The sequence below is a fragment of the Solea solea genome, chromosome 8 (genome assembly GCF_958295425.1).
Source record: "Solea solea chromosome 8, fSolSol10.1, whole genome shotgun sequence".
NCBI classification, from domain to species: domain Eukaryota; kingdom Metazoa; phylum Chordata; class Actinopteri; order Pleuronectiformes; family Soleidae; genus Solea; species Solea solea.
The window spans coordinates 24842506-24866333 of NC_081141.1; the positions used below are offsets into that span (position 1 = coordinate 24842506).

At 42.3% G+C, this 23828-nt stretch overlaps 2 protein-coding genes across 2 annotated transcripts; one reads left to right on the top strand and one right to left on the bottom strand.

Annotated features, from left to right (window-relative positions):
- Nucleotides 1-751: 751 nt before the first annotated feature.
- nol6 (nucleolar protein 6 (RNA-associated)) lies at nucleotides 752-22918 on the bottom strand. The gene is made up of 26 exons (XM_058635637.1): nucleotides 22761-22918; nucleotides 21889-22098; nucleotides 21602-21718; nucleotides 21308-21487; nucleotides 21025-21193; nucleotides 20754-20882; nucleotides 20429-20592; nucleotides 19971-20091; nucleotides 19737-19795; nucleotides 19532-19633; nucleotides 19326-19441; nucleotides 18913-19090; nucleotides 18691-18813; nucleotides 17330-17478; nucleotides 14211-14286; nucleotides 13363-13497; nucleotides 13053-13170; nucleotides 12688-12842; nucleotides 12432-12595; nucleotides 5834-5986; nucleotides 5610-5707; nucleotides 5314-5438; nucleotides 2268-2357; nucleotides 1966-2166; nucleotides 1084-1185; nucleotides 752-988 (listed from the first exon to the last, which is right to left on the bottom strand). The coding sequence occupies exons 1-26, from the start codon at nucleotides 22797-22799 to the stop codon at nucleotides 839-841; spliced, it is 3423 nt and encodes a 1140-aa protein (XP_058491620.1). The 5' UTR covers nucleotides 22800-22918; the 3' UTR covers nucleotides 752-838.
- Nucleotides 14299-17336, top strand: LOC131463721 (E3 SUMO-protein ligase ZBED1-like). The gene is made up of 2 exons (XM_058635638.1): nucleotides 14299-16029; nucleotides 16531-17336. The coding sequence occupies exons 1-2, from the start codon at nucleotides 14530-14532 to the stop codon at nucleotides 17077-17079; spliced, it is 2049 nt and encodes a 682-aa protein (XP_058491621.1). The 5' UTR covers nucleotides 14299-14529; the 3' UTR covers nucleotides 17080-17336.
- Nucleotides 22919-23828: the final 910 nt, after the last annotated feature.

Consider the following 23828-nt stretch of genomic DNA (forward strand, 5'->3'; position numbering starts at 1 on the left):
AGTGTTGTATTTTATATAAACTCATACATTTTTTTTTTGCAGTGTTTTGTTGTAGTAAACAGTTTTGATGATGTACAAGCAAACAAGTGGGAATATAAAACTCCAAATTGCAAGAATTGTGAGAATCATCCACTGCCCAGTTTGTCCAGGAAACAATCCATTTTCTAAAACACCATATTAACGACACAGAAAACGGCAATAACTGAGACTGGTTGGTCCACTAATCCAGCAGTTCCCAACTCAACTTTGGAATAAAGTGAATAATTACAAACATTTATGCGCAAAAATAAACAGCATTTGTAGGTTTTTAATTCCTATTCTCACAGAGTATATTAATATAAACTTCCTTAAAGTCCAAATCAAGGTAACATTCACGATATTGCTTTGTTTTCTTTTCTGATACTACTTTTACGAACATGATCAGGTATCACTGCTAACTGACCTGGTGAGACTTGTTTAAGCAGTAAAGGTCACAGAAGGTCAGAGGTCACAAAGGTGTTGGCAATAAATCATTTTAATAATTTTAAAAAGTGGATTAAAAAATTGGGTTTTCATTTGGGTGATACCACGTTCTGATAAAACAAATACCCTCACAACCTCAGAGCAAACATCTGTGCCGCCCCTGTGCATGTGATCTCTGGCGCCCCCCTGAGGGGCAGCTTGGCCCCCAGGTTGGGAAACACAGCTCTAATTTACAAACACGCCGATTCGTAAATGTACAATAACATTGAAGGATGCACCGACAGGCGAATGAAAAGAGCAGACATGTATTTATTGAACACGACGCAGCTACATCAAAAAACAAGCGTGGCTGAAGTTAAAACAGCAACAGCGGTTTTTAAAACGACCACTTTTCAGTCCTTGCGTGCACTGATTTCACCAGCCCCTTCCCCATGACACTGAAGTCCTCCAGTATCGCCTCCACGTTGGGAAGCGTGCTCACCTCGTCCCCGGTCACCGCCGCACAGCGAGCGGACATCTGCGACGTCTGTGATGAAGGGTGAAGAAAGAGTTCACATGAAATACGTTGACATGAAATAGATGGAAGACGGATGCATGATGGAGCTGAAAATCTGCCGTCACCTTGAAAGGCATCGAGACGAACGCCTTTGGTTTCCATAAAACTGCAATCACTGTTCCGCCATAGGGGTCGCAGAAGAAGAGAGCGAGGTCCCCGAACGCCTCCTGAAAATGTACAGAGTCGTGGAGCGGCACAATTTCAGGACTGTTGTTGCCTTAATCTAAGGGAAAAGCAATAAGTCTAATACGTTTTGGAACATCAACCTGTAGTGATCTCTATCAGGAGATAGAGTTTTTGCATCGTGAATGCTGTGGATCATCAAAAACCTTCACGTTCACTGTTATTGGTCGTGTAATGTAGCACACGTTCTCAGGTTGCATTAACGGGAAACACAGAAAAGGGAAGCTGTTCGCTGTCACGTATAGAGTTCTCTTCTGAGATCAACAGCAGTGATTTTAATGCTTTGAAATCATAGCTACAAACACTTGTCCTTAAAAAAAAAAACACCCTTCCCTTAACCCTTTTGTTACCATCTCTCGTCTCTTCTCTTTGCAGCAACTCCTAGACCATTTGTGACATCTAGAAAATTGAGGCAATCTGCCCAGGGTGTGACCCCTGCCTTTCACCCTATATCAGCTGAGATTTACATAGCAGCCCCCCGCGAACGTCGTGTGGAGGATAAAGTGGTAGAAGAGGGATGGATGGATGGATACCGGAAAGCAGAGAAATAGAGCTTTGCACCCACATACTTGTCATTACGGTACAATCAAAGTCAGCTTCCCAGCACCGTAATTCCTAAATAACTGCAAGATAAATAAAGTGAAAGTTATCTTAAAGCCCATTATGGACAATTCTACAGCCATAAAATCAAAATAAATCCAGGCAGCCTGACTATCATGATGGTCATAAGAGAGTTAAGCACCGTATGTGCAGGTTAGACTCACCCTGAGCTCCGTGAGGTACAGTGTCACCGGGTTGTAGTCGATAACGGGCAGGGCGCCTCCAGGCACAATCTTACCACTCGCCCTTGTGCCCCTGCTGAAGTTGATGGAGGGAGCGTCCACTGCTTGGCTGAGGAGGGGAACCTGCTTTGGGTCCAGGTGAATCAACACATCGTAGTCTTCCAGAGGAGGACGCATGACCACCTACACAAACACAAACCAGTGTTATGTATATATATTAATATATACCTGACTTACAGTATGACGCGGTGAAGAGGTGAACGAATGAAAGTTGAAGTACTGACCCTGACGTCTTGTATCTGGCTGCCGTCCATCAGCTGATGTTCCAGCACCTTTAGACTCTCTGCGGCCACGATCACCACACGCTGGAGCATCTGAGGCCACGACAGAAGTTAGAAAGGTTATTGTTTGCTGCACCACCGTGTTGTTCAGACCTGTGAATATGTGAATATAAACCCATTTGTACACCCTGAGATAATGATGATGGGCTGGGGGCCAGTATCCATGCCACCAAAAAAAAAAAAACTGGCAATAAGACAAAACCTATTAAACGCAGAGTAATTATTACAGGGAGCAGCTTATTTCCATCCCGTTGTTGAAAACACACCCTTGGCTTTCTTTTTTTTTTTGCTTGAGGGGGGAAACGTTTCTTAGACTATGTTCAGATATGTTTTCCCCCAATCGAAAACGTAGGAGTGGTTAGCACAGGTTACCTCACGATACAAGATACATGGTCCACGACACCAATAATATCACGATTCTGTGATAATCAATATAGTGCAAGACAAGCATAAAGTGATACGTCACAATATCTGTCTAACTGAGAAAACGTAATGTTAACGCGAAAAATCCAAAGTGAAACTGGCAGCGCCATAATTTATTAATTAAAATACAGATATTTGCCCTGGCGTATCGATTATCGCATTGCGCGAGGAACGACTTTGCACGGATTGCACTGAAAACGCCACATTTGTTGCGTGGCTTTCAAACGTGGAAGCAGGAAAACAAAGGTGCATTACGCAGCTCTGCAAACACTTGGAGAGTCAAGTCAGCATTCGTAGACTTTGTTTTGTGTGCACTGTTAAATGTCGTTGTGTCAGAGTCAGCTTCAACAACAGCTCAAAAACAACTTACAAAGTCTGGAAGCAACAATCAATATTACTTAGCATGAATTAAATAGAACAATAAAATAAAAAGCAGGAGGAGCTTAACATTAGTAAATAAAAAACAAATAAAAAACTGGACCAGGCGGAGCATTAAGACTGAGACACATGTGCAGAAATCTGATTTGAATGGCATTTCAATCCACCTCCAACTTTCAAAACCAATCTGGACAAAAATCCAGAGAATAAATCAGATTTCCTTTCTTCTGGCAGTGACATATACAGTTGGATAAAAACACAAACAGGTAGTATGAGGCAATGTGTTCAAACACATTAGAATAAAATGTGCCTTTTCTGTGTGGAATGGTACATGATTAGTTAAAGTGACCTTTCAATGGATAAACTGTCCTCCAAGTACAATAGTTGTTTTGTATTTTGACTCGTCTTGGACAGATGGGTGGAATAATAACCCTTGTTCATCCATTAAAGGATAATGTTCTTTAGTCAATAGTTTTCTGAATTCAGAGGTCTGGTCAGTGGTCAGTGGGCACGGTCAGCATTTTTTTCTGACCAAGTATTTTGTGAATCCACCAAGGAATGAACCCGTGTCCAATCTGATTCATTACACCACAGTCTGCCCCCTAGTGGTCATTTGGTTGCATTGACAAAAGCACACAAACATTCTTCCAGGATCAGTTATTCTTAGAGCCGCAACTAATGATTATTTTCATGATCAATTCATCTGACAATTATTTTCCAGATGAATCAAGTATGTGTTGTTTGTTTGGTCCAAAGCATTCTTAGAAAATGTTAAAATATGTTCCCTAAACCTCAAAATGATGATGTTCTCAAAATCTTTTTTGTCCACAAACCAAAAGTGAGTGTTCAGTGTTCAGTTTGGAGCAAAGAAACCAGAAAATATTCATATGTAAGAAGAGAGTTTGTTTTACACACAATACAAGAGATTCATTTAGTAAATGGTTATTTAATGATTAATCGCTGCAGCCCTAGTTACTCTACTCATCTGTGCGGGCCTGTTTGTTTTAAAACACACTGGGGTTGCTACGATTAATCGGTTAGTGTGCTTTTTATGATAAATAAAACAAGCTCTCTTCTTCCATATGAATATTCTCTTGTTTCTTTGCTTCATATAACAATGAAAATCATTAAAACTGAATAATTCTGGCTTGTGGACAAAGCAAGACATTTGAGAACATCCATCATTTTGAGGTTTGGGACAAACCAATCAATAAAAAATAACTGAGTTGCAGCGCTTGCAACAAACCTTCACTTACTGGAGTCTGTGAAGGTGGACTGAACAAAAATCCAAATAAGATAAAATAGAAGTCATCCTGAAGTTTGAAATTAGACAAAGCAAATTAACTCCACGGTGACGTCAGGGGGACAAAGTTCCTGCCAAAGTTCCACCGTTATAAAAGGGGACGCTGGCAGAGGTTCAGTGTTAATGTTGGGCACGTAGGGGAGCGAGGTGAGCGAGAGCAGGAAACTTATCTGGGTCAACTGCGCACCATGGGGAGCTGCTGTGTTTATGTTTTCTGTACACTACTGTGTGCGGCTGGACTCACTCGCATCCAAACAGAGGAATACAAACATTTGCCTTATTTCACCACGACAGGGAACGGTAATGAACAGCAACTGGTGAGCTAAACCAACTAAGTGCTTTTTAAGAGTTTCATGTATTTATTGATGCAAAAACATGATGATAATTCAGAATATTGTTTATTTTACAACAATCTGGTTATGGTTGCAATTTACCTTTAAATTAAAACATTGTCTCCCAGATCAGTGATTTACACGAGGTTTTGGAAAAACTTCAGTACAATCAATATCCATCTCTGAGAAAAAAGCATGGCTATCTGCCGTTGGTAAGTCATGCAACGTGTATGTAATGAAATCTGTGCGGAGAGAAATACATTTCTTGGAAATTCATTGTTCACTTATAAACAGTAAAACCATTCATCCATCATCTTGTTTCAATACAGTGCGATCCAGGAGACCTGTGTGCACTGAGGAAAGGCTCCAGGATTGGGAAGCTTTGTGACTGCCCTCTGCCAAGAACATGCAACTCTTTTTTACACCGTTGTTTGTGATTGTTAAAAAAGTACTTTTTTTGTATTCCATTTTTTTTTTTTTAAACCATTTTCTGTTAAATATTCACTGAATCTATTGAATGTGTGACTGCACTTGTATTTGTGTGTCCACTGACCTGTACACTGGGTGCTCTCTTGGTCCACAAAGACATCTTTTTGTCCTTAGGCGTAGCTATAAACATGACGGGCAGGGACTCCCTGGAGGCCATGAAGTCATTCTTGATTTCTGTGTAGTCAGTGGCTACACGTGACAAGAAGGTGAACAACAATTAAACTTGGTGTGGATACAGCAACACATACAAGCAGGATGTTAAAGTATGTCATGTGTGTGTAAACAGAACGAGGTCAGGAAGGATTTGTTTGTGTGACACACATTGTGTGTGTGTGTGTGTGTGTGTGTGTGTGTGCTTGCCTGTGAGCTGGTTGTTGAGATTGACGACCAGTGGGCTGTTCCTCCAGTCAAAGGACGAGAGCAGATGAAGGAAACGCAGGAAGCCCACCTGAGGGGAGCTGAGGAATGAGGACAAATACACTCACATGACCGACTGAACAAACACTGGGAAGTGAACAAAATGTTTACCCAAATGAGTGTGACGATCATGGGTGGATTACTGAGAAAGAAGAAGTGATAGTTACCCAGGAGGGGTGAAAGGTGCGGGCTGCAGGAAAAGCGACGCCACCAGGAGGTCGGCAGTGTCTTCCGTGACGTCTTCACTGAAGAACTGAGCCCCCAGCCAGCGTTTGGCCAGACGACACACTGCCCCAAAACACGGGTGCTCCTGCTGCAGCCTAAAGACAAAAACAAGTAAAAATGTATAAGAAGAAGCAAAAAGTGGACAAAAACTGTGTACATGGGGGACTTCCCGTTGGCTGCCGCATGGAGTAGACGCAACGCGCGAGCGCTCCCGTTTACTCTGCATTTTTCTCACTTATTCGCTCCGTTATTTTGCAAATGTACAATTTATATTGAGCTATTACCTTACATACATTTTGTTTAACATACACCTGCTTCGAAATGACTTCACATCGCGGCAAGTCGGGGAAAAGAGACGACCAAGCCTTGACCATGGAGGCTATTTCGGAGCTACTTGAGCAGCACAGGCAGTCGCTAGCCGACGACTTTAAAACATCTTTTAACCAGCTGGAAAATAAGTTTGACGAGGTTCGCTCCACAGTTGACGAGCATGGGCAGCGCCTTTCGTCGTTAGAGCTCGCTGCGGATGACCTGAGTCAGCGTGTCGGTGAGCTGGAAAGTGTCTGCGCTAACCTACAGGAAAGCAACTCCAAGCTAACGGCTAAAGTTATCGACTTAGAGGGTCGCAGCAGAAGACAAAACATTCGCATCTTGGGTCTAGCGGAGTCTATTGAAGGTGGGAAACCTACAGCCTTTTTTTCTGATTTGCTGTGCGAGGTTTTTGGAAAGGAGACGCTTCCATCTCAGCCCGAGATTGACAGGGCTCATCGCTCGCTAGCAGCAAAACCAGCCCCCGGTCAGAGACCGCGTCCTGTCATTCTCCGTCTGCACCGCTATCAGATCAAGGACCTTCTGGTCCGCGAGGCCCGCCGTAGAGGGAAGCTGGAGTACCGCGGCCAGCAAATCCGAGTTGTCGAAGACTACAGCCCTGACGTTCAAAGCCAGCGTGCCGAGTACAGAGCAGTCATGGCAGATCTCTACAACCGAGGGCTCAAACCATCTCTCCTCTATCCCGCACGGCTCCGCATCACACTTCCAAGCGGAGACAAGAAGTGGCTCCGCTCGACTGATGAGGCGCGGAAATACATCGATGGCCTGCCTCCATCTGTTCCACCGTAAATGACTGCTTGACGACTATGCCTGGCTGTTTGCAACCGCTAACATGCTATCTTTATTCTGGTCATTACCATATACGATTTCGGTGATCAGACCACAGCTGGTGTGGAGCAGCTTTCTTAATCATTAGTATTACACTCACCCTAGCTGTAAGTATGTGAGTATATCACCCAACGTTGAACTTAGTTTACTGCTACATGCCAGTGAGTACAACCTGCCAGAGTCTGTTAATTCGTTGAAGCAGCATGTTTATTTATTTTTGTTCTGCTATATAACTTTATATGTATATGCATATATATATTTGTTATTATGTTTATACTCGTGGAATAGTTCAAATGTGGTCTTAGGAGTGTTGAGTGCATTCTAACACTTCAATAAGGAGCTGAAGATATGGGGGGTAACTGACAAGAAGTTCGTTTTTGAGGGTAAATAATGATTGCTTTGAAGAGCTTGCTGCTATGTTCTTGGGCAGCTGTCTTGTTGTGGGGTGGGTGGTTGAGGGGTTTCTTTTCCTATGCCAGTACTGGTTTATTATCCTACATAAGCTATGTACAGCTCATTCCTGGTTTATTATGTCCTTTATTCGCCTGGAGTTTTGATTTCTTCTGTGTTTATCCTTCTGCGATTTCAGTTGTAGACAGTGGATAGGTCATTAAAATTTGTTAGCTGGAATGTAAAGGGTTTGAACCATCCTGTTAAAAGGAGGAGAGTATTTTCGCATATAAAACAATTTAAACCGGCATTTATTTTTTTGCAAGAGACACACATTCGTGGTTCTGATAACTCTCGCCTGATGTCACGGTGGGCGGGGCAGCACTTCCATTCCTCATTCCAGGCAAAGGCCAGGGGGGTTTCAATCCTTGTTGATCAAAGTATCCCGTTTGTGCATCACAATGTTGTATCAGATACAAACGGTCGTTTTATCATCGTCTCAGGGAAATTATACAATACAATGATGGTGCTGGCCAATGTCTATGCTCCAAATGCGGACGATGTGGGTTTTTTTGAACGCTTTTTTAATTCTCTCCCGGATTTGAGCTCATACTCTCTTATACTTGGTGGGGATTTCAATTGTTGGTTAGATCCCGTGCTGGACCGGTCTTCGCCCAATCCTGTCTCAATTGGTGGGTCTGCCTTATTCATTCAATCCTTTTTATCCAATTTCGGTGTCTCTGATGTGTGGCGTTCCCTCCATCCGAATAAGAGAGAGTACTCTTTCTTCTCGCACGTTCACCATACCTTCACTAGGATTGACTACTTTTTCATTGATAATGCACTGATACCTTTGGCGCGTTCTTGTACTTATCAGGGCATAGTGATATCAGATCATGCTCCTGTTGTGTTAGCTTTGGCACTGCCTGACCTTCCTCAAGCTAAAAAACACTGGCGCTTTAATTCGACTCTCCTGTCGGACAATGATTTTGTAAACTACATGAAAGAACATATATCCTTCTTCTTTCAGACAAATACCTCCCCGGATATATCCAGTCTAGTAGTTTGGGATGCTTTTAAGGCATACCTTAGGGGGCAAATTATTTCCTACACCGCAAATATGAAAAAAAAGGCCCACCGTGAACGATTAAAATTAGCCGATCAAATTAAGGACTTAGATAATCAATATGCTCAAGTTAAAGACCCTAACCTATATAAAACGCGTGTGGAGCTTCAAACCAAATTTGATTTGGCCTCTACTTATCTGGTTGAACGCCAACTCTCGAGGAGTAAGAGTTTGTTCTATATTCATGGTGAAAAATCTGCGAAATTGTTAGCTAATCAGCTGAGAGGACTCAAAGCAAAGGGTCATATCACAAATATTAAAATGGAGGATGGTAAGGCTACTTCGGATCATGTAGAAATTAATAAAACATTCAGGAGTTACTACTCGCAGCTCTATACCTCTGACTTTTCGAATAATGCTGTATTAATGGATAATTTTCTGAATCGACTAAACGTTCCCACGCTCTCCCCCAACAGTAAGATGAGATTAGATGAACCCATAACGACAGAGGAGATAGATGCTGCCATTTCCTCACTGCAATCAGGAAAATCCCCGGGACCTGACGGGTTTCCCACAGAATTCTTTAAGACATTTTCCTCACTACTTTCGTCGCAGCTAAGCATAGTGCTGTCTGACTCATTCAAGCAAAGTAAGCTTCCGGCATCATTTTGTGAAGCATGTATCACCCTTATTGCAAAGAAAGGCAAGGATCCGACAGAGTGCTCTTCATATAGACCGATCTCTTTATTAAATGTTGATGTTAAGATTCTGGCTAAAGTTTTGGCCCGAAGGTTGGAGAACATTTTACCCTCCGTCATATCTGAAGACCAAACTGGCTTTGTCAAGCATCGTTACTCTTATTTCAACATACGTCGGTTATTTGACATTTTATATCTCCCTTCCGGTGATACTCCTGAGTGTGTTCTTTCTTTAGACGCGGAGAAAGCGTTTGACCGGATAGAGTGGGTATATTTATTTGAGACCTTAAGGAAATTTGGCTTTGGTCCGAATTTTATCACCTGGATAAAATTACTGTACTCAAACCCCACTGCTTCTGTCCTTACCAACTCTCAGCTGTCACAACCATTTAACCTCTATCGGGGAACCCGACAAGGGTGTCCTCTAAGCCCCCTGTTATTTGACCTGGCCATAGAGCCATTGGCGATAGCAATCCGCAGTTGTGAGAATATCTCTGGTATATGGAGGAATGGAGTGGAACATAAAGTGGCCCTATATGCAGACGACTTGTTAAGTTTTATCTCACGTCCAGATATCTCTCTGCCTGCCATGTTATCCCTATTGAATGATTTTAGCCAGTTTTCAGGATACAAATTAAATCTTAATAAATCTGAACTTTTCCCTGTCAGTGAGGGGACACCGGCATCAGACTACTCCAACCTCCCTTTTAGGATTGTGGAAAACAAATTCACTTACTTAGGTATTACAGTTACGAAAAAGCACAAGTGTCTTTTCAAAGAAAATTTTCTTACCTTGCTAAACCACACAAGGCGATGCCTGACCCAGTGGTCACCCCTTTCTATGTCTTTGGTTGGCCGAATTAATTCTATCAAAATGAATATTCTTCCTAAATTTTTGTATGCTTTCCAATCAGTACCAATCTTCATTCCTAAATCATTTTTTGATACATTGGATTCTGTTATATCATCTTATATATGGAAAGGGAAGCGTCCTAGGTTAAATAAGGTCCATCTCTATAGACCTAAGGGAGAGGGGGGTATGGCGCTACCTAATTTTCGTTTTTACTATTGGGCAGCCAACATTCGTTGTCTAACGTTTTGGTCTTATTTTTACAATCGATCTGAATGCCCTTCATGGGTGGCAATGGAGTTGGGTTCTGCTAAAAGCTGTTCAGTTCCAGCACTTATTGGATCTAGACTTCCTCTCCCACCAAATAAACCCATAGATAATCCAGTTGTCTGGCATACGTTGAGGGTGTGGGCTCAGTTCAGGAGACACTTTGGCTCCTTCGATTTTTGCCTCTCGAGTCCCATTTCTGCCAATCACTTTTTTCAACCTTCCTTATTGGACACAACATTCCAGGAATGGCGGAGACTGGGTATTGAGCGTTTCAGGGATCTTTTCATAGATAATAATTTTGTATCATTTGAGCAACTAACTGAGAAGTTTAATCTTCCAAAGTCTCACTTTTTCAGGTATCTACAAATAAGACATTTTCTTCGCTGTCAGATACCAAGCTTCCCTCAGGCACCTGATGTGAACGTTGCTGATGCACTTCTCAATTTACAGCCATCACGCAGGGGTTTGATCTCAATTGTCTATAATAAACTGCTAGGTATAAGACGGGCCCCACTCGACAACATTAAAATTGCATGGGAGCTAGATCTGGGTTTGTCCTTGTCAGAAGAAATGTGGGACACAATTCTTAAATTGATAAACTCAACTTCGCTTTGTGCCCGTCACTGCTTGCTGCAATTCAAAGTTGTACACAGGACCCATATATCCAAAGCCAAATTATCTCGTTTTCGCCCAGATGTGGATCCCTGGTGCGACAAATGTAAGAGAGCAGAGGCTTCGCTCATCCACATGTTTTGGACATGTCCTAGCCTTGAGAAATACTGGAAGGAAGTTTTCCAAACCTTGTCCCTGATTGTCAATTTGAACATAGAGCCCAACCCTTTGGTCGGTCTTTTTGGAACTGTGGGTGAGGTCGATGTGCGCCTGACCCCAGCTAAACGGCGAGCTTTGTCTTTCGCCTCTCTCCTGGCCAGGCGTGCAATATTGCTGCGATGGAAAGATGCTGTCCCGCCCACCCACGCTCAGTGGTTGAGAGATGTTATGTCTTGTCTAAATCTTGAAAAAATACATTACTCAATCTGTAACTCCAAAGAAAAGTTTCAGAAAGTGTGGGGACCCTTTCTGGAATACTTTCATAATTTTAAAACAGCATAGGGACTGGATCCCTCACACCTTTCTTGTTTCGATGCTACCAATTTCAAGTGTACAAATTGGCCTGATGCCTGCTTTTGACCCATTTGTGGGTTCATGATTTGTATGTGTATATGTATATATATATATATATGTATATGTATATGTGTATGTATGTTTATGTATATATTCTCTTTTCTATCTTGTTTTACTTTATTTTACTTTTTCAGAGTAAAACCCGACTTCCAGCTGTTACTTGTACCACTCCAGGAATTAAGCACAGTTGGTGTTTATTCTGTTTATTTATTTGTGAATGTGTCTGGCTAGGTAATGATGTGTTCTGAGGGGTGGGCTTGGGTTAGATAAGGTTTCTTCTTTTGTGATTTTGTAAAATGTTGAAATTCAATAAAAATATCTTTGAGAAAAAAAAAAACTGTGTACATACTGGAAGCAAGATGACAATAAAACATGAAAGCAGCAAAAGTCTGAAAAGTAGGTGACAGTTGAAGATTTCACTGCATCACTGCTGTCTCACACATAAGATTTATAAGCTCTGAGAATTTATGTTCACTCAGTATATGGAACAGTGAAATCATGGTATCTGGACTAAACCAAAACAGCATGCATTTAGAGAGATTTAAAAAAAGAAAAGAAAGAATGTTAGGTTTAAAACTATATTGCACATACTTTATCAAAGAGCCCCGCCCAGTTGAGATCAGATCAAACTACATTATATGTCAGTCATAGAAGAAGAAAAACTATTTGATCAATGTGCTGTTTGAATGTCTAAGATCGGTGGTTCTCAAATGTATTATATATACACCAAGTACCACCTGAGGATTTATTGAGCTCTTGAAGTAACACCATTATCACCAACGTTAAAATACAGTTGTATAAATAGACAAATCAGCTACAGACAAATTACTTTCTGTAAGAGATTGTGTCTTATAATCGCATGATGGCAGGGCATGACACAGATCGATAAAAAAAAAATGACGGAACTACATATTTAATGTTACCCATGTAATGTGCTTGTGAGTAGAGGCTTGCGAATGGTGACCGTCTCCAGAGCCTGAGCCTCCTCGTTGTCTCTCACAATCAGAAGGCCAGCCTCGTTCATGCTCTCCCTCAGCACCTGAGGCTCCCGGTGATAAGCCACCTGGATGCGGAACAGCAGGCCATCCTAGACACAGACGCAAACACAGACGAGAATGTAATGCAATTAAAATTAGAAACGGAGAAAACACGTTTCTAGACAATGTGACTCAAACTCACCTTCCAAACATCCAGGTGAGAGGCACAGGGCCTGCACGTATAATCATGGTGCTTGTTCAGCAACTCGCCCAGGCTGATCTGGAAAGCAGCTCGGATATGGCGGATGGCGAGGCGGTCGTGAGGCCACTTTCCACTGCCCTCCATGTGACAAATCACTGCAATAACACGGATCAGCAAGATACTAGTAACTGGTAAGCTTGCTTGGCTTCATGTCAGTGTTCAGTTGCTGTAATAATGCTGCTTTGATTACACACGTTTTGACTGAGATCTGAGTAATCCTGACAGAGCTGGGAATCTAACCCACAACTGTAGCGAGACATTAAAGCCAGGAGAGAGAGAGAGGGGGGGGATAGTGAGGCACTAACCTGTGACAGGGGTGACATAAGCAGGACATGGTTTGCCTTCCTTTGGCAACAATGACCTGGAAACCTTTTCTCTCTCAAAGAAGGAATAATCCAGCTTCAGTGGTTGAGGTGGAAAAACCTGCAAGGCACAGGCAAAAAATAAATTCACTACTTGCAATCATCACAAATACCAATACCTTAAAAACACCTGCAACACTGGAGTTGTATTCAAATTAAAATGAAGCTGCTAATAATAATAATAATAATAATAATAATAATAATAAAACAGTAAGCGCACTCTGCATGTGAGGAACAAAGGGGCTTCCTTTACCTGTGTGTATCTGAGTGCAGGGTGAGCTCCTTGTACTGATGTGATGGAGAGAGGAAGACCTTCCAGCTGCCACAGTTTTCTACTCAAGTCATCGTAAGCCTGGACCACCAGCAGACTCTCCTCCTCTCCTGTACTCTGCACCCGAGGACCAAAACACACAAACACAAGTTATTAACAGAAAATAATCACTCAAAGTAAAACAGTATGTGCACAGGTTTTGTTTATGTAAGATTTTTCTAAATAACCCAAATCATGAAAATATTGAAAATTAGAGTTAATGTTTTCATATTTATAACAAACATACAAAATAGCAGATACTGTACTTCTTAATACTAGTATTATTACAGTATTGGACGACTAGAGAATATAAAAAAAATAAAATACAGTATAAAAATGTGAAAAAAGAAATTAAAAATATATGTATAAAAAAGAAAACAAAAAAGCCCCAAACATTAATCCTTCACTTAAGAGAATGATAGAAATGTTTCACTCTTTAATTTCCTCTTTTTTTGGTATTACTCAATATGTGATTTTTTTGAAGATGAGACTAAAATGAGGATATTCAATAGAAAAATAAGTGTAAGAGATTCTGGTGCAATGTTACAAAATATGTTTCCCATGTCTAGGAATTTAGAGAAGTGTAAGTTGGCCAGATACATAGTGTGTATGATTTTATTATGCAAATCTTTCATTTTGTTATGAATACCAAACCCATATGGTAAAAATCCATATCTTTTGCCAAACAATATTATCTTTCCTCTTGGAGCAATCCTCTCAAAAATAAATTGCATATGTTCAATATAAATTAGATTTATTGTGTATTTAAGAAAAACAAAACAAGGATTTACCTCATTTCCCGTTTTGATGACGTCATCCACCATCGCCCCCATATACCGCATACAGGACTCGGGGACATCTGCATGTCTGATGGACAATAAATACATAATGCGTTTGTTATTTATTTAAAAAAAAAAGAGGAAGGCGTAAAAAATGACCACACCCGCACTCACACCACGGTCACGTAATAAGCTGACGTGAAAGAGGTCGCACGGTCGTTCATTTATTATTATTATATTCCAAAAAAAAGCATTTTCCGGTGAAACTTAGCGCTAGCATTAGCTAGCTTGCTAACGTAAAAAAGAAAAAGAGAAAGCGGCCACGGGAGACATGAAGCGTGCGGGGAGGAGACGGAGCTCCGTGTGGGACTGCTTCGAACAAGTGGGCAACTTCGTCCGCTGTATGAAATGTGACGCCATGCTCAAGTACTGCGGCGGAGCCACTAGCTCCATGATGCATCACATGAGCAGGCACCATCCGTCCGCGGCGCCGCTGGACGAGGACGAGAAGCCGCTGGTGTGCGCCGTTCAGTGCCTGGAGGAGGAGAGCGCCGCGCACGCCGACATCATGCAGGTGGCCGTCATGTCTCCCAGCGTGAGCGTGACGAGCAACCCGCACGAGCGCGACTATGGCGAGAGGAAGCGCTTGAAGCGCAGCTCCGTGTGGGACATCTTCATCAAAGTGGACGACGAAGTCCACTGCACTCTGTGCGACACCAAGCTCAAGTACAGGAGCAGCACCACAAGCATGATGTACCACATCAAAAACAAGCACCCAGACACCATGCCCAACGACGGCGTGTCCCTGGCAACACATGCTGAGGTGACTGAACTGATCTCCAGGATGGTGGAGAAGGACATGCTTCCCATCAGCGTAGTTAATGGTGAAGGCTTCCGTGAGCTTCTGGCATTCACAGTGCACAATTACAAAATGCCCTCTGTGGGTGATATCACGCGCCTCATTGAAGGCCACTTCCACGAGAAGGTGGAGGAGCTGGTGGTGCAGCTGAGCAGAGTGGAGAAAGTGGCTCTCACTGCTGAGTTCTGGACCGCCTTGCCATTTCAACGGTACATCACTGTTTCCTGCTCGTTCATCACAGACGACTGGCAGGGCAGGTCAGCTGTGCTGCAGACGCACAAGCTCTCGACAGACAGTCAACCTACTGCGGACGGCGTCACAGAGAGGCTTCTCGGCACTGTGAGGACGTGGGGTGTCACTGGGAAAGTGACTGCATGTGTTCATAATGACACACAGGACATTGTCTCGGGCCACGCACGTGCCCGGGTCACATGGGACTATGCCACTTGCTTTGCCACAACACTGCAGCGTGCGGTCAGTGATGGCCTGAGCGAGGATTTAGTCCGCATCATTATCGCTGCCGGGAAACTGGCCAAGCATTTCAGTCACAACATGCTGGCGAGTCAGGCCCTGGAGCAGAAACAGGTTCAGATGTGTCTGCCACAGCACAAACTCATCCAGTCGAGCAAAGCCAGGTGGGACACCATCTGCGACATGTTTGAGCGGTTACTCGAGCAAAGGTGGGCGATAAAAGCCGTGCTCTCTGACCGCACGGTCACCAACAAACAGGAAGCCCAGACCCTCGAGATTGAAGACGACTGCTGGCAAATCATTGAGAATTTTACACCTGTGCTGGCGACGCTGAAGTGGGCCACAACTGTCATATCCGCTGAGACAGAGGTGTCCATTTCAAACATCTACCCAATCACGTTCAGCCTCATTCAGACTCACCTTGTACCAAAAGAGAACGACGTTGAACAAGTCTCGGAGTTCAAGCTCAAAGTTCAGACGTCTCTTAGAAGATACATGGAGGTAGGGATGAGTGTCACATTGTGCTTCAGTTAAAACTAGGGCTGCAATTATTATTTTCATAACTGATTAACCTTTGTTATATGGAGCAAAGAAACCAGAAAATATTCACATACAATGGCAGAAAAATTATTTGACTCCAGCAGCACTTATTAAGGCTACATCCATTGTACTTTTCAGATAAACAAATCTGTGTCTCGAGAAGCATTTCAGCTTCATATTTGAAATAGTCTGTGTGGATGTGTTGGTGTAAACAGGAAGAAACAGGGAACTTTACAAGTCTGTCCTCAGTAGTTGTATCCTTAGTTTAAGATAATACGATTTACGAAACACGCTGAAATGTCAAATCAACGATTTCTGTATTGAGAACTGCGAATAAGTGAAAGTAAGTGTTAATGATAGACAAGTCATGGCTCATGACAAACAAAAACAGCCTAAGTGAAAGAACAATCTTCATCCTCTTCATATGTAAATTCCTAATGACCGTTATTTGACTGTTTGCAGGTGGACTCTCATGACCTGTCCTCCAAACCAGCTCTGATCGCCTCGATGCTGGACCCTCGTCACAAACACCTCAGCTTCCTGACACCCACGGGGAGGTTGGCGGCGAAGGTTAAGCTGCATGAACTTGTTTCAAAGTTAGATGTGATCACGACTATCGTGGGCGCCAAGGACGAACAACACGAGACCCTGATTACACCTGATATCAGCCAGGTGGCTATGCCCTCACAAGGGAGAAGTGACACCAAAAACACTATGATGCTGCTCCTCGGAGACAACTACAGCTCCTCCTATGCCACAGACTCTGAGGCTCAGGTCGATTACTACCTGAGAGACATTGCTCCATCACTGGACATAAACCCTCTTGACTGGTGGAAGGTAAATGGACCAAGATTCCCCAAACTAGCCACTCTGGCCAGACACTATCTGTGTGTACCTGGAGTGTCAAGGCAGTCTTTATTGTCCGAGGCCGGACAAGCGTTTGCAACAATGCGTACGAGACTGAACCCAGAGCATGTTGACATGATGATCTTTGTCAACAGGAATGTGTAACTTAAAGAGGTCTTCAATCATCAAATACCCAACAGTGTATTAAAAGTTTGGAGTAGATGCCATTATACTCATCTACAGTTCATGGAATCATCTGTAAAATATCATAACATCTCTGTTACAATGACAGCAAACCGATCATCTGTATTATTAACACAGCTAGTAACTCGCTCAACTAAAACACTGTATCATTATCAGTATTAATGTGATGACTGTCTCTCAGTATGATGTGCCAAGATATGACAATACATACAGCTGCAGCAGGTGTGCGATGATCTGTTTGGGGACCAGTCGTTTTTGGCACATGCTCTCCCCATCCCACAGCACTGCCTCTGTGATGGCACCGTCCTGGAAGCGACGCAGCTCAGAGCGGGAACCCCACATCTGACGGAACTCGGCAGCCTAGCAGAACAACACCAGTGTTATTATCAACGACCCGTTGCACAAGCATGATAACACAAAAATGGCAAAGTGGGCAATTCAACAAGACTGTTGTCTTAGTTGGTTCTGCTGTGCATTTGCAATTTATGGGAAGAGACTAGTCGTGATCCATTAGTGACACACATACACAACAAAAAATAAATAAAAGGTGACACACTGCGTAACTAGAAGTACTGAATATTTCCTTCCTGACTCAGACAGGTAAAGCGGACGATGTCGATAAAAGGGGACCGAAGAAGACATGTTATAAAAAAAATTCAAATTATATTTTGAATAGAAATACTGATTTCTATGGCTTTATAGAGCATTGGGAATGAAATCAAATATTACTATATTAGTCTTGTTTAGATATCGTAATGCAGAATTGTTACATATATCTTTATTTGCCACATTTGGTTTAAGTATTACATATATTTATAACCACATTAACACTAAAAAATAGAACACCGAGCAGGTCTTAAAAACATTAACTGGAGTGAAAGGTACATGAAATACACTGTATGGTACAGTCAAGTACAAATGTGCTCCGTATTTGTTGATATTGCTCTCATTCTATAAGAAAAACCTTAACCCTAGGGGGGAAATGAACTTGAAAAATGAATGCTGCGACACAGCCGAGTTCTGTTAAGTTCCTGTGGTGTCTGTTCAGTACCACACCATGCTATCCTTAGAAGAAGACACTGCACCTCCACACCCACTCTTGCCAAAGATGGATGCCAACAACGATGGAAACTCTCACTCAAAATAGTTGTCCAAAAAAAACAACAATCTCTGCTCCAGTAGGCATTACTCACGGGAGAATAAAGAAACACCTAATTACTGTATTGAAACTAGTCATATGCACTAACTGAACAAACAGAGAAGCACCTTGAAAATGTATACACAATTAATTATTTTATTCTACATACCTTTAACAGCTCTTGAGTTTGGCCTGGGTTTTATTTCTTGTGTTAATTTATATAAGTGCATATATGTAATGTATGTGAATACAGCTTTCATCTGTACTACACAAGAGATAATTGTTCTATTAAAGAAAAGCAAGTTCATTTTAATTCACATATTACAATCTTCAGAATTTAGATGATAATAAGCCAACAATCATAATTAATCACTGAATATTCTGTGATTAAATGAAACCACACATGTGGAAAAATGTGGGGCAGGTGAGGATACCTTGGGGCTGTCGGCAGGTGGGCCTCGTTCCAGCACGGAGGATGCCAGCTCCGGCCTCAAGAGCAGACCAAAGGAGAGTGGAGGCTGCGCTTTGTGTTTCGGGGCATCACTTTCCACAGACCACTGAAACAAAAATGGAATCATGTTTTGCCACTTTAGGAGTTCAAGTGTAAATGTGACAGTGAAGCAAGTACTGTTGTTATATTGCAGACTCGTTCCCACCTCAGGGACGGGAGAGAGGGAGTTGGTAAGAAGGCTAATCCTTTGACCCAGTCCTTGTTGAAGCAGCGACAGTATAAACGGGAGCGCGGCATCCACATAGTTTCCGCTCTGGTCCATCAGCTCATTGAGGAGATTCGCCTTCTTACAGGTGGACTGAAGCTTGACCAGCTCACATAACCTGAGCGGAAGATGAGAAGCAGTGACAGGCTGAGAAAAAAAAACTGAGCTTCTGTCGTGCACAAGATCAATTGCATGTAATTAGCTACTGTTTGAGGGATTTTCACATGCAGCAGCTCCCGGGTTTTTAGTTGCTTAGTAACGAAAGGTGTGATCAAAAACTCCCTCTGGCTTCTTCAAGTGTTTTTAGATGCTGCATGTGAACAGCCCCCCTTAGGTGATAATAACAGTCATACTGGAATACGTGGTCGCTGGTCCTTATCATGGGTTTGGGGGTCATGAGGAGGCTGTGGAACCCATCCACTGTAGGATCGTCCCAGAACTGCATCGACACAGACGCCTCATGCTGCACCTGAGACGATGTTTTTAATGAAAGATGGTTAAACAGCTGTTGATTAACACCAGGTGAAAAATGACGATGTTTTAACACATATTTGCATACATGTTTGTAGGTACAAGCGGTCATGTCGGCACACAGGTTGAGATGTCCCGAGGGATCGACAAACACCACCTGGAAACCACTGTGGAACTCTGCAAGAGACGGCTGCAGGGAAAGGAGACGCCAACAGAAAAATGTTAGTAACAAAATAAAGAATAAATTACAATACAAGGTTTATATTCTTTTTAATTCCTGCTCCATCACTCACAGCTGTCGAGTCAGGATCTTTGGCTAAGGTGATCCCATTCATCGTCAGGTCTGTGGAGGCTGGGGGTTAAAAGGACAGGTGGTAAGTTTCAAGGAATTCAACACAGTCCAACTGAATGTCATGTTATTAACTGTGGTTTAGAGGGAAGACTCAATAACACTTTTTCATATGCGATATTGATAACACAACCTAGAGAGTTGACGGATAAGTTTGTACAATTTTAAACATTCTTACCCAGAAAATTCAAGCTGTTGCGAAGCAGCTGATAGGCGGTCATGGTGTTACTGATTCTGTGCGTGGTCAGCAGATAGGCCAACAGCATTGACGCCAGGAAGCCATTAAAGCAACCAGTGCCCTGTAAGACAACGAGGTCAAAACAGAAGGTAAATAAAATAATCAACAAGGAGAATTAAAGCTCTGTGTAATATGTAAACAAGCATTATAAGAGTAGGTACACGCAGTGTCCAAGAATGTGTGAAAAATGGCTGGAATGTGTTTTTAAGCAAGATGCTTGAGGGTCAAACTCCTGAATTGCCTGTCGTCGCTAAGCAACCAAAAATTTGTCTGGCTAAAGTATCAAAAGATGTTCTGTAAGTGCTGCATTTGAAAAACTGGATTTATTTTTTCATTACTATTTTTTATGCATGCATCTCCAATGAAAACTACATGTGAACAGCCCCTAAGACTCTTACCTGGTCAAGCTCTCTTTGCCGCAGCCAGACTTTGAGCAAAGCCACTCCTTCTGGGAAAGCTGAGCACTGGGAGCGGATGGCAGAAAGAAACTGCAGGTGAGCCCTGGGCAGTAAATCCCCCAAAATAGAGCTGTTGTAATGTGGAGTGGGAGGTTCGCTGCTCTCTGTTACAAACAAAGAAAGACAAGACAAACATTTTGATTAAAAGTGATATTTTCAGCATAGCAGCTGCTGCAAAATCATGTGGTTGTGGATTTGCCTGCAACCACTGTCTGAGAAAAAGTAAAACGATGATGGATTATACCTGAAGAAGAGCTAGCCTTACCAGACTGAAAGTTCTGTAACCCAGTGTACCACTCTGTCCGGATGTTATTCCTCTGGGGATGGAAACGATTGGGCTTGAAGAACCCAGGAGGAGGACAGGCATGAAGACGCACGGTGAAGCTGGAAGAGTCTTAAGGAACAAAAAAAAACACAATCATAAACTGATTAAAACATTACGGCTCAATATGCACGTGACAAGACAATGAGTTACAGCTAAAGGCCAGTAAAATAAAATACAATGCACGTGATAGCTATTATGAGAAGGTAAATACCTGGAGGAGTCAACAGTAGAACGGGTCTCAGGCGATTCCCATGTAGACAGGAATAACGCATTGGTCCGATGTCATTGCAGGATGTGAGATACTGGGCCAGGCCTGCGAGGTAGAGAGCCCTTTTTCTTGGATACCTCTGATTCAAGACGTCCTTCGGGTGGAGGACGTCCTAAAAAACAAAGACAAGCAGACAGAGGACGCCAGTGTCTCTTAGGATCTAATGTCTGTTTTGCCTAACTAAATTCAGTGGTTCAAGGTTACAAGCAATGTAGTTAAGACTTACAGCTGGGATAGTGACAGCCAGGTCCACCATGATGCGTGGTTTGGTGCAGGTGCCCAGAGGGTAGCTTCCGATCAGATCGACAGAGGCGGGAGGTGTCATATGGAACTTGCCTTTTGTTGTTTTAGGCAGCAGTAGAAACGGAATCTTAACTGCATCCGATAGCCAAGACAGGTCATTTACCTGAACACGGAGATATTGAAGTAAAAAAATGGTTATTTGTGGAGAGATGAATGAAAGAAATACTGCTTATATCCCCAGTCTGTAACCTTTCCTGAAAGTCAAAGTGCTACAAACCTCAACTTCTGGAGAATCTGGCACAGTCTGGAGCAATTTGGTGACCGTCTGAACGAAGGAATCTATTTGCAGTTTCCTGTGCTCACTGAGGGCAACCTCTTTCAGCAGCTCCTCCATCTGTTATTGGTGACAGACCACAGATATTAACTGTGTGAGTGAAAGCTTGAAATCAAAGAGCAGTTAAGAGAATTTAGAGGGAGTGGGTGGATGGATGGAATCTCAGATCAAAAACCTATGGAACAATCATTAAATAAGAATTAGGTCAAGAGGTGAATCAGAGGCCTCACCTGCATTTTCAGCAGGCTGCAGTGAAACAAGCTCTCCGCCTCTTTCAGCTGGTTCAGCTCCTCTGCAGTGGGAGGTCTGTACAGGTCACTCCGAGACAGCTTCACCGCGTGATACACAACGTCCTTCTCATCACTGTCAGGTTTGCTCCGTTTGGCTTTAACAGGAGCATCACTTTCCTCCTCCTGAGAGGCATGTAAGGGACTCATCTTCTGTAAAAGAACAACAGTGAATATCATTGAAGACGTTTCCTAACTTCAGACCTCCCTCAGTCACTACTATCTCACATGCAGATGGTACAGAATGCAAACAGCAAGGCTTTTAAGTTTTAAGTCTAGACCCAAAACCCACCTTTTTACACTGGCTTTCCCAGCACCCTAACATTCCATCTACTGTTATACAATACATGCATGCATTTTCCTGTGCTTGCTGCCGGTAGTCTTCTGGGTGGTGTTATTGTTTATACAGTACTACGTGCCTGCTTCGTTTCCCCTAATGTATTTATCAATTAATATTTTAATATTTAATTTAATATTTTAATAAACACGTTTTATTTTTTATGTACAGCACCATGGCCTGTGTTTTGTGTGCTCTATAACAACATATTACTTGCTTACTATAATGCAGCTAAACGTGCCCAAGTGTTGTAACAACACAGAAGCAGGATAACATCAAAATTAAAAAGTTATTACTCTATTACTTCTAGGGCATTTGCCTGTTTGCGAGAATGAAGTCACGATAAGGGTATGAAATAAGAACAGGGGAAGCTAACTGGTGTAACGTGTTCCAAAGTATACAAGTAAAAGCAGCCTACGGTGTGCTACACGGTAGTTAGCCTAGCAGCTAATGCCGCGATACCCGTCACGTAACTCACCTCTTCTTCGTCTTCTGCCACCGGCTGCTTCTTTTTCATCTATTTCGCTGTCAGGCCGATGATAATCTCCGATACGTGAAAAGTTATCGATAAACACCGCTCTCACTTCTTTGCTCGCTCACATGTGCAAAGGGTCAGTCAAACTTGTCCATCCCTGAGCAGGCAAAAATATTTGTCTGATTGGAGCAGAAGTGGCTGTGGTGAGCTCTGATTGGCTGTGCTGTGTTGGGTGTGACGTCAGGTTTAGCAAGATAGGTTGCAGGAGCACCGTAGACGCCACGCTCCGGTCTCTCCGGCCCCCATCGCAACGATACGTCAACTTTGCCGCCATATTGATCCGGGCAAGAAGCAGAAGTTGTTTTAATGAAAAGAACGATTTTCAAACTATTTGAATCCGTTGCTTTTATATTAAAGGTAAATATAAGAATTTAATGCAACCATTGTGTTCCAACATTATAATAATAGCGATGAAAAGGTAGTGAGCAGCAACTAAAACTAAATAATCTTCCATTTTATTTTTCCATTTCCCCCCGATGATGTCTGATTATAAGTAATATGAGTTTTTAGAGTTCTTTATGACAACACATAATTCAGTGTTCAGAAGTGAGATGTGAGATGTCAGCAATGATGGAAATATTTGTGGCAAAAGATGTCAGATTATTGTTTGTTTTTATTGGTGCTCTTAGTGTACATATATTCAGTAAGTTTATTACGAACATCAAGGTATTGCAAGCTGACTCTGTTAAATCCTGTGAAAATTAAGTCTTGTATGATGAAAATTAAGTCTTGTATGATGTATGTTGATGTGATTGGGTTACTGTATGCAGTATATAACCAAATAACGTTCTTAACATATAAAGTTATTTGAATTAAACCAAATCAATATTTGCCTTCACTAAGTTCGGTAAACTTCAAGTTTTAACAATTTATTTTGCAAAACCATACATTAAATTAGTTTACTGGCTATTATATCTCGCAAAAGCAGCATATGTCACAAATGGCTTGAGTCAAAATCTGTTCAAAACATGTTCAAGTATTATTTCTCACAGCATAGCTCAAAGACATTAC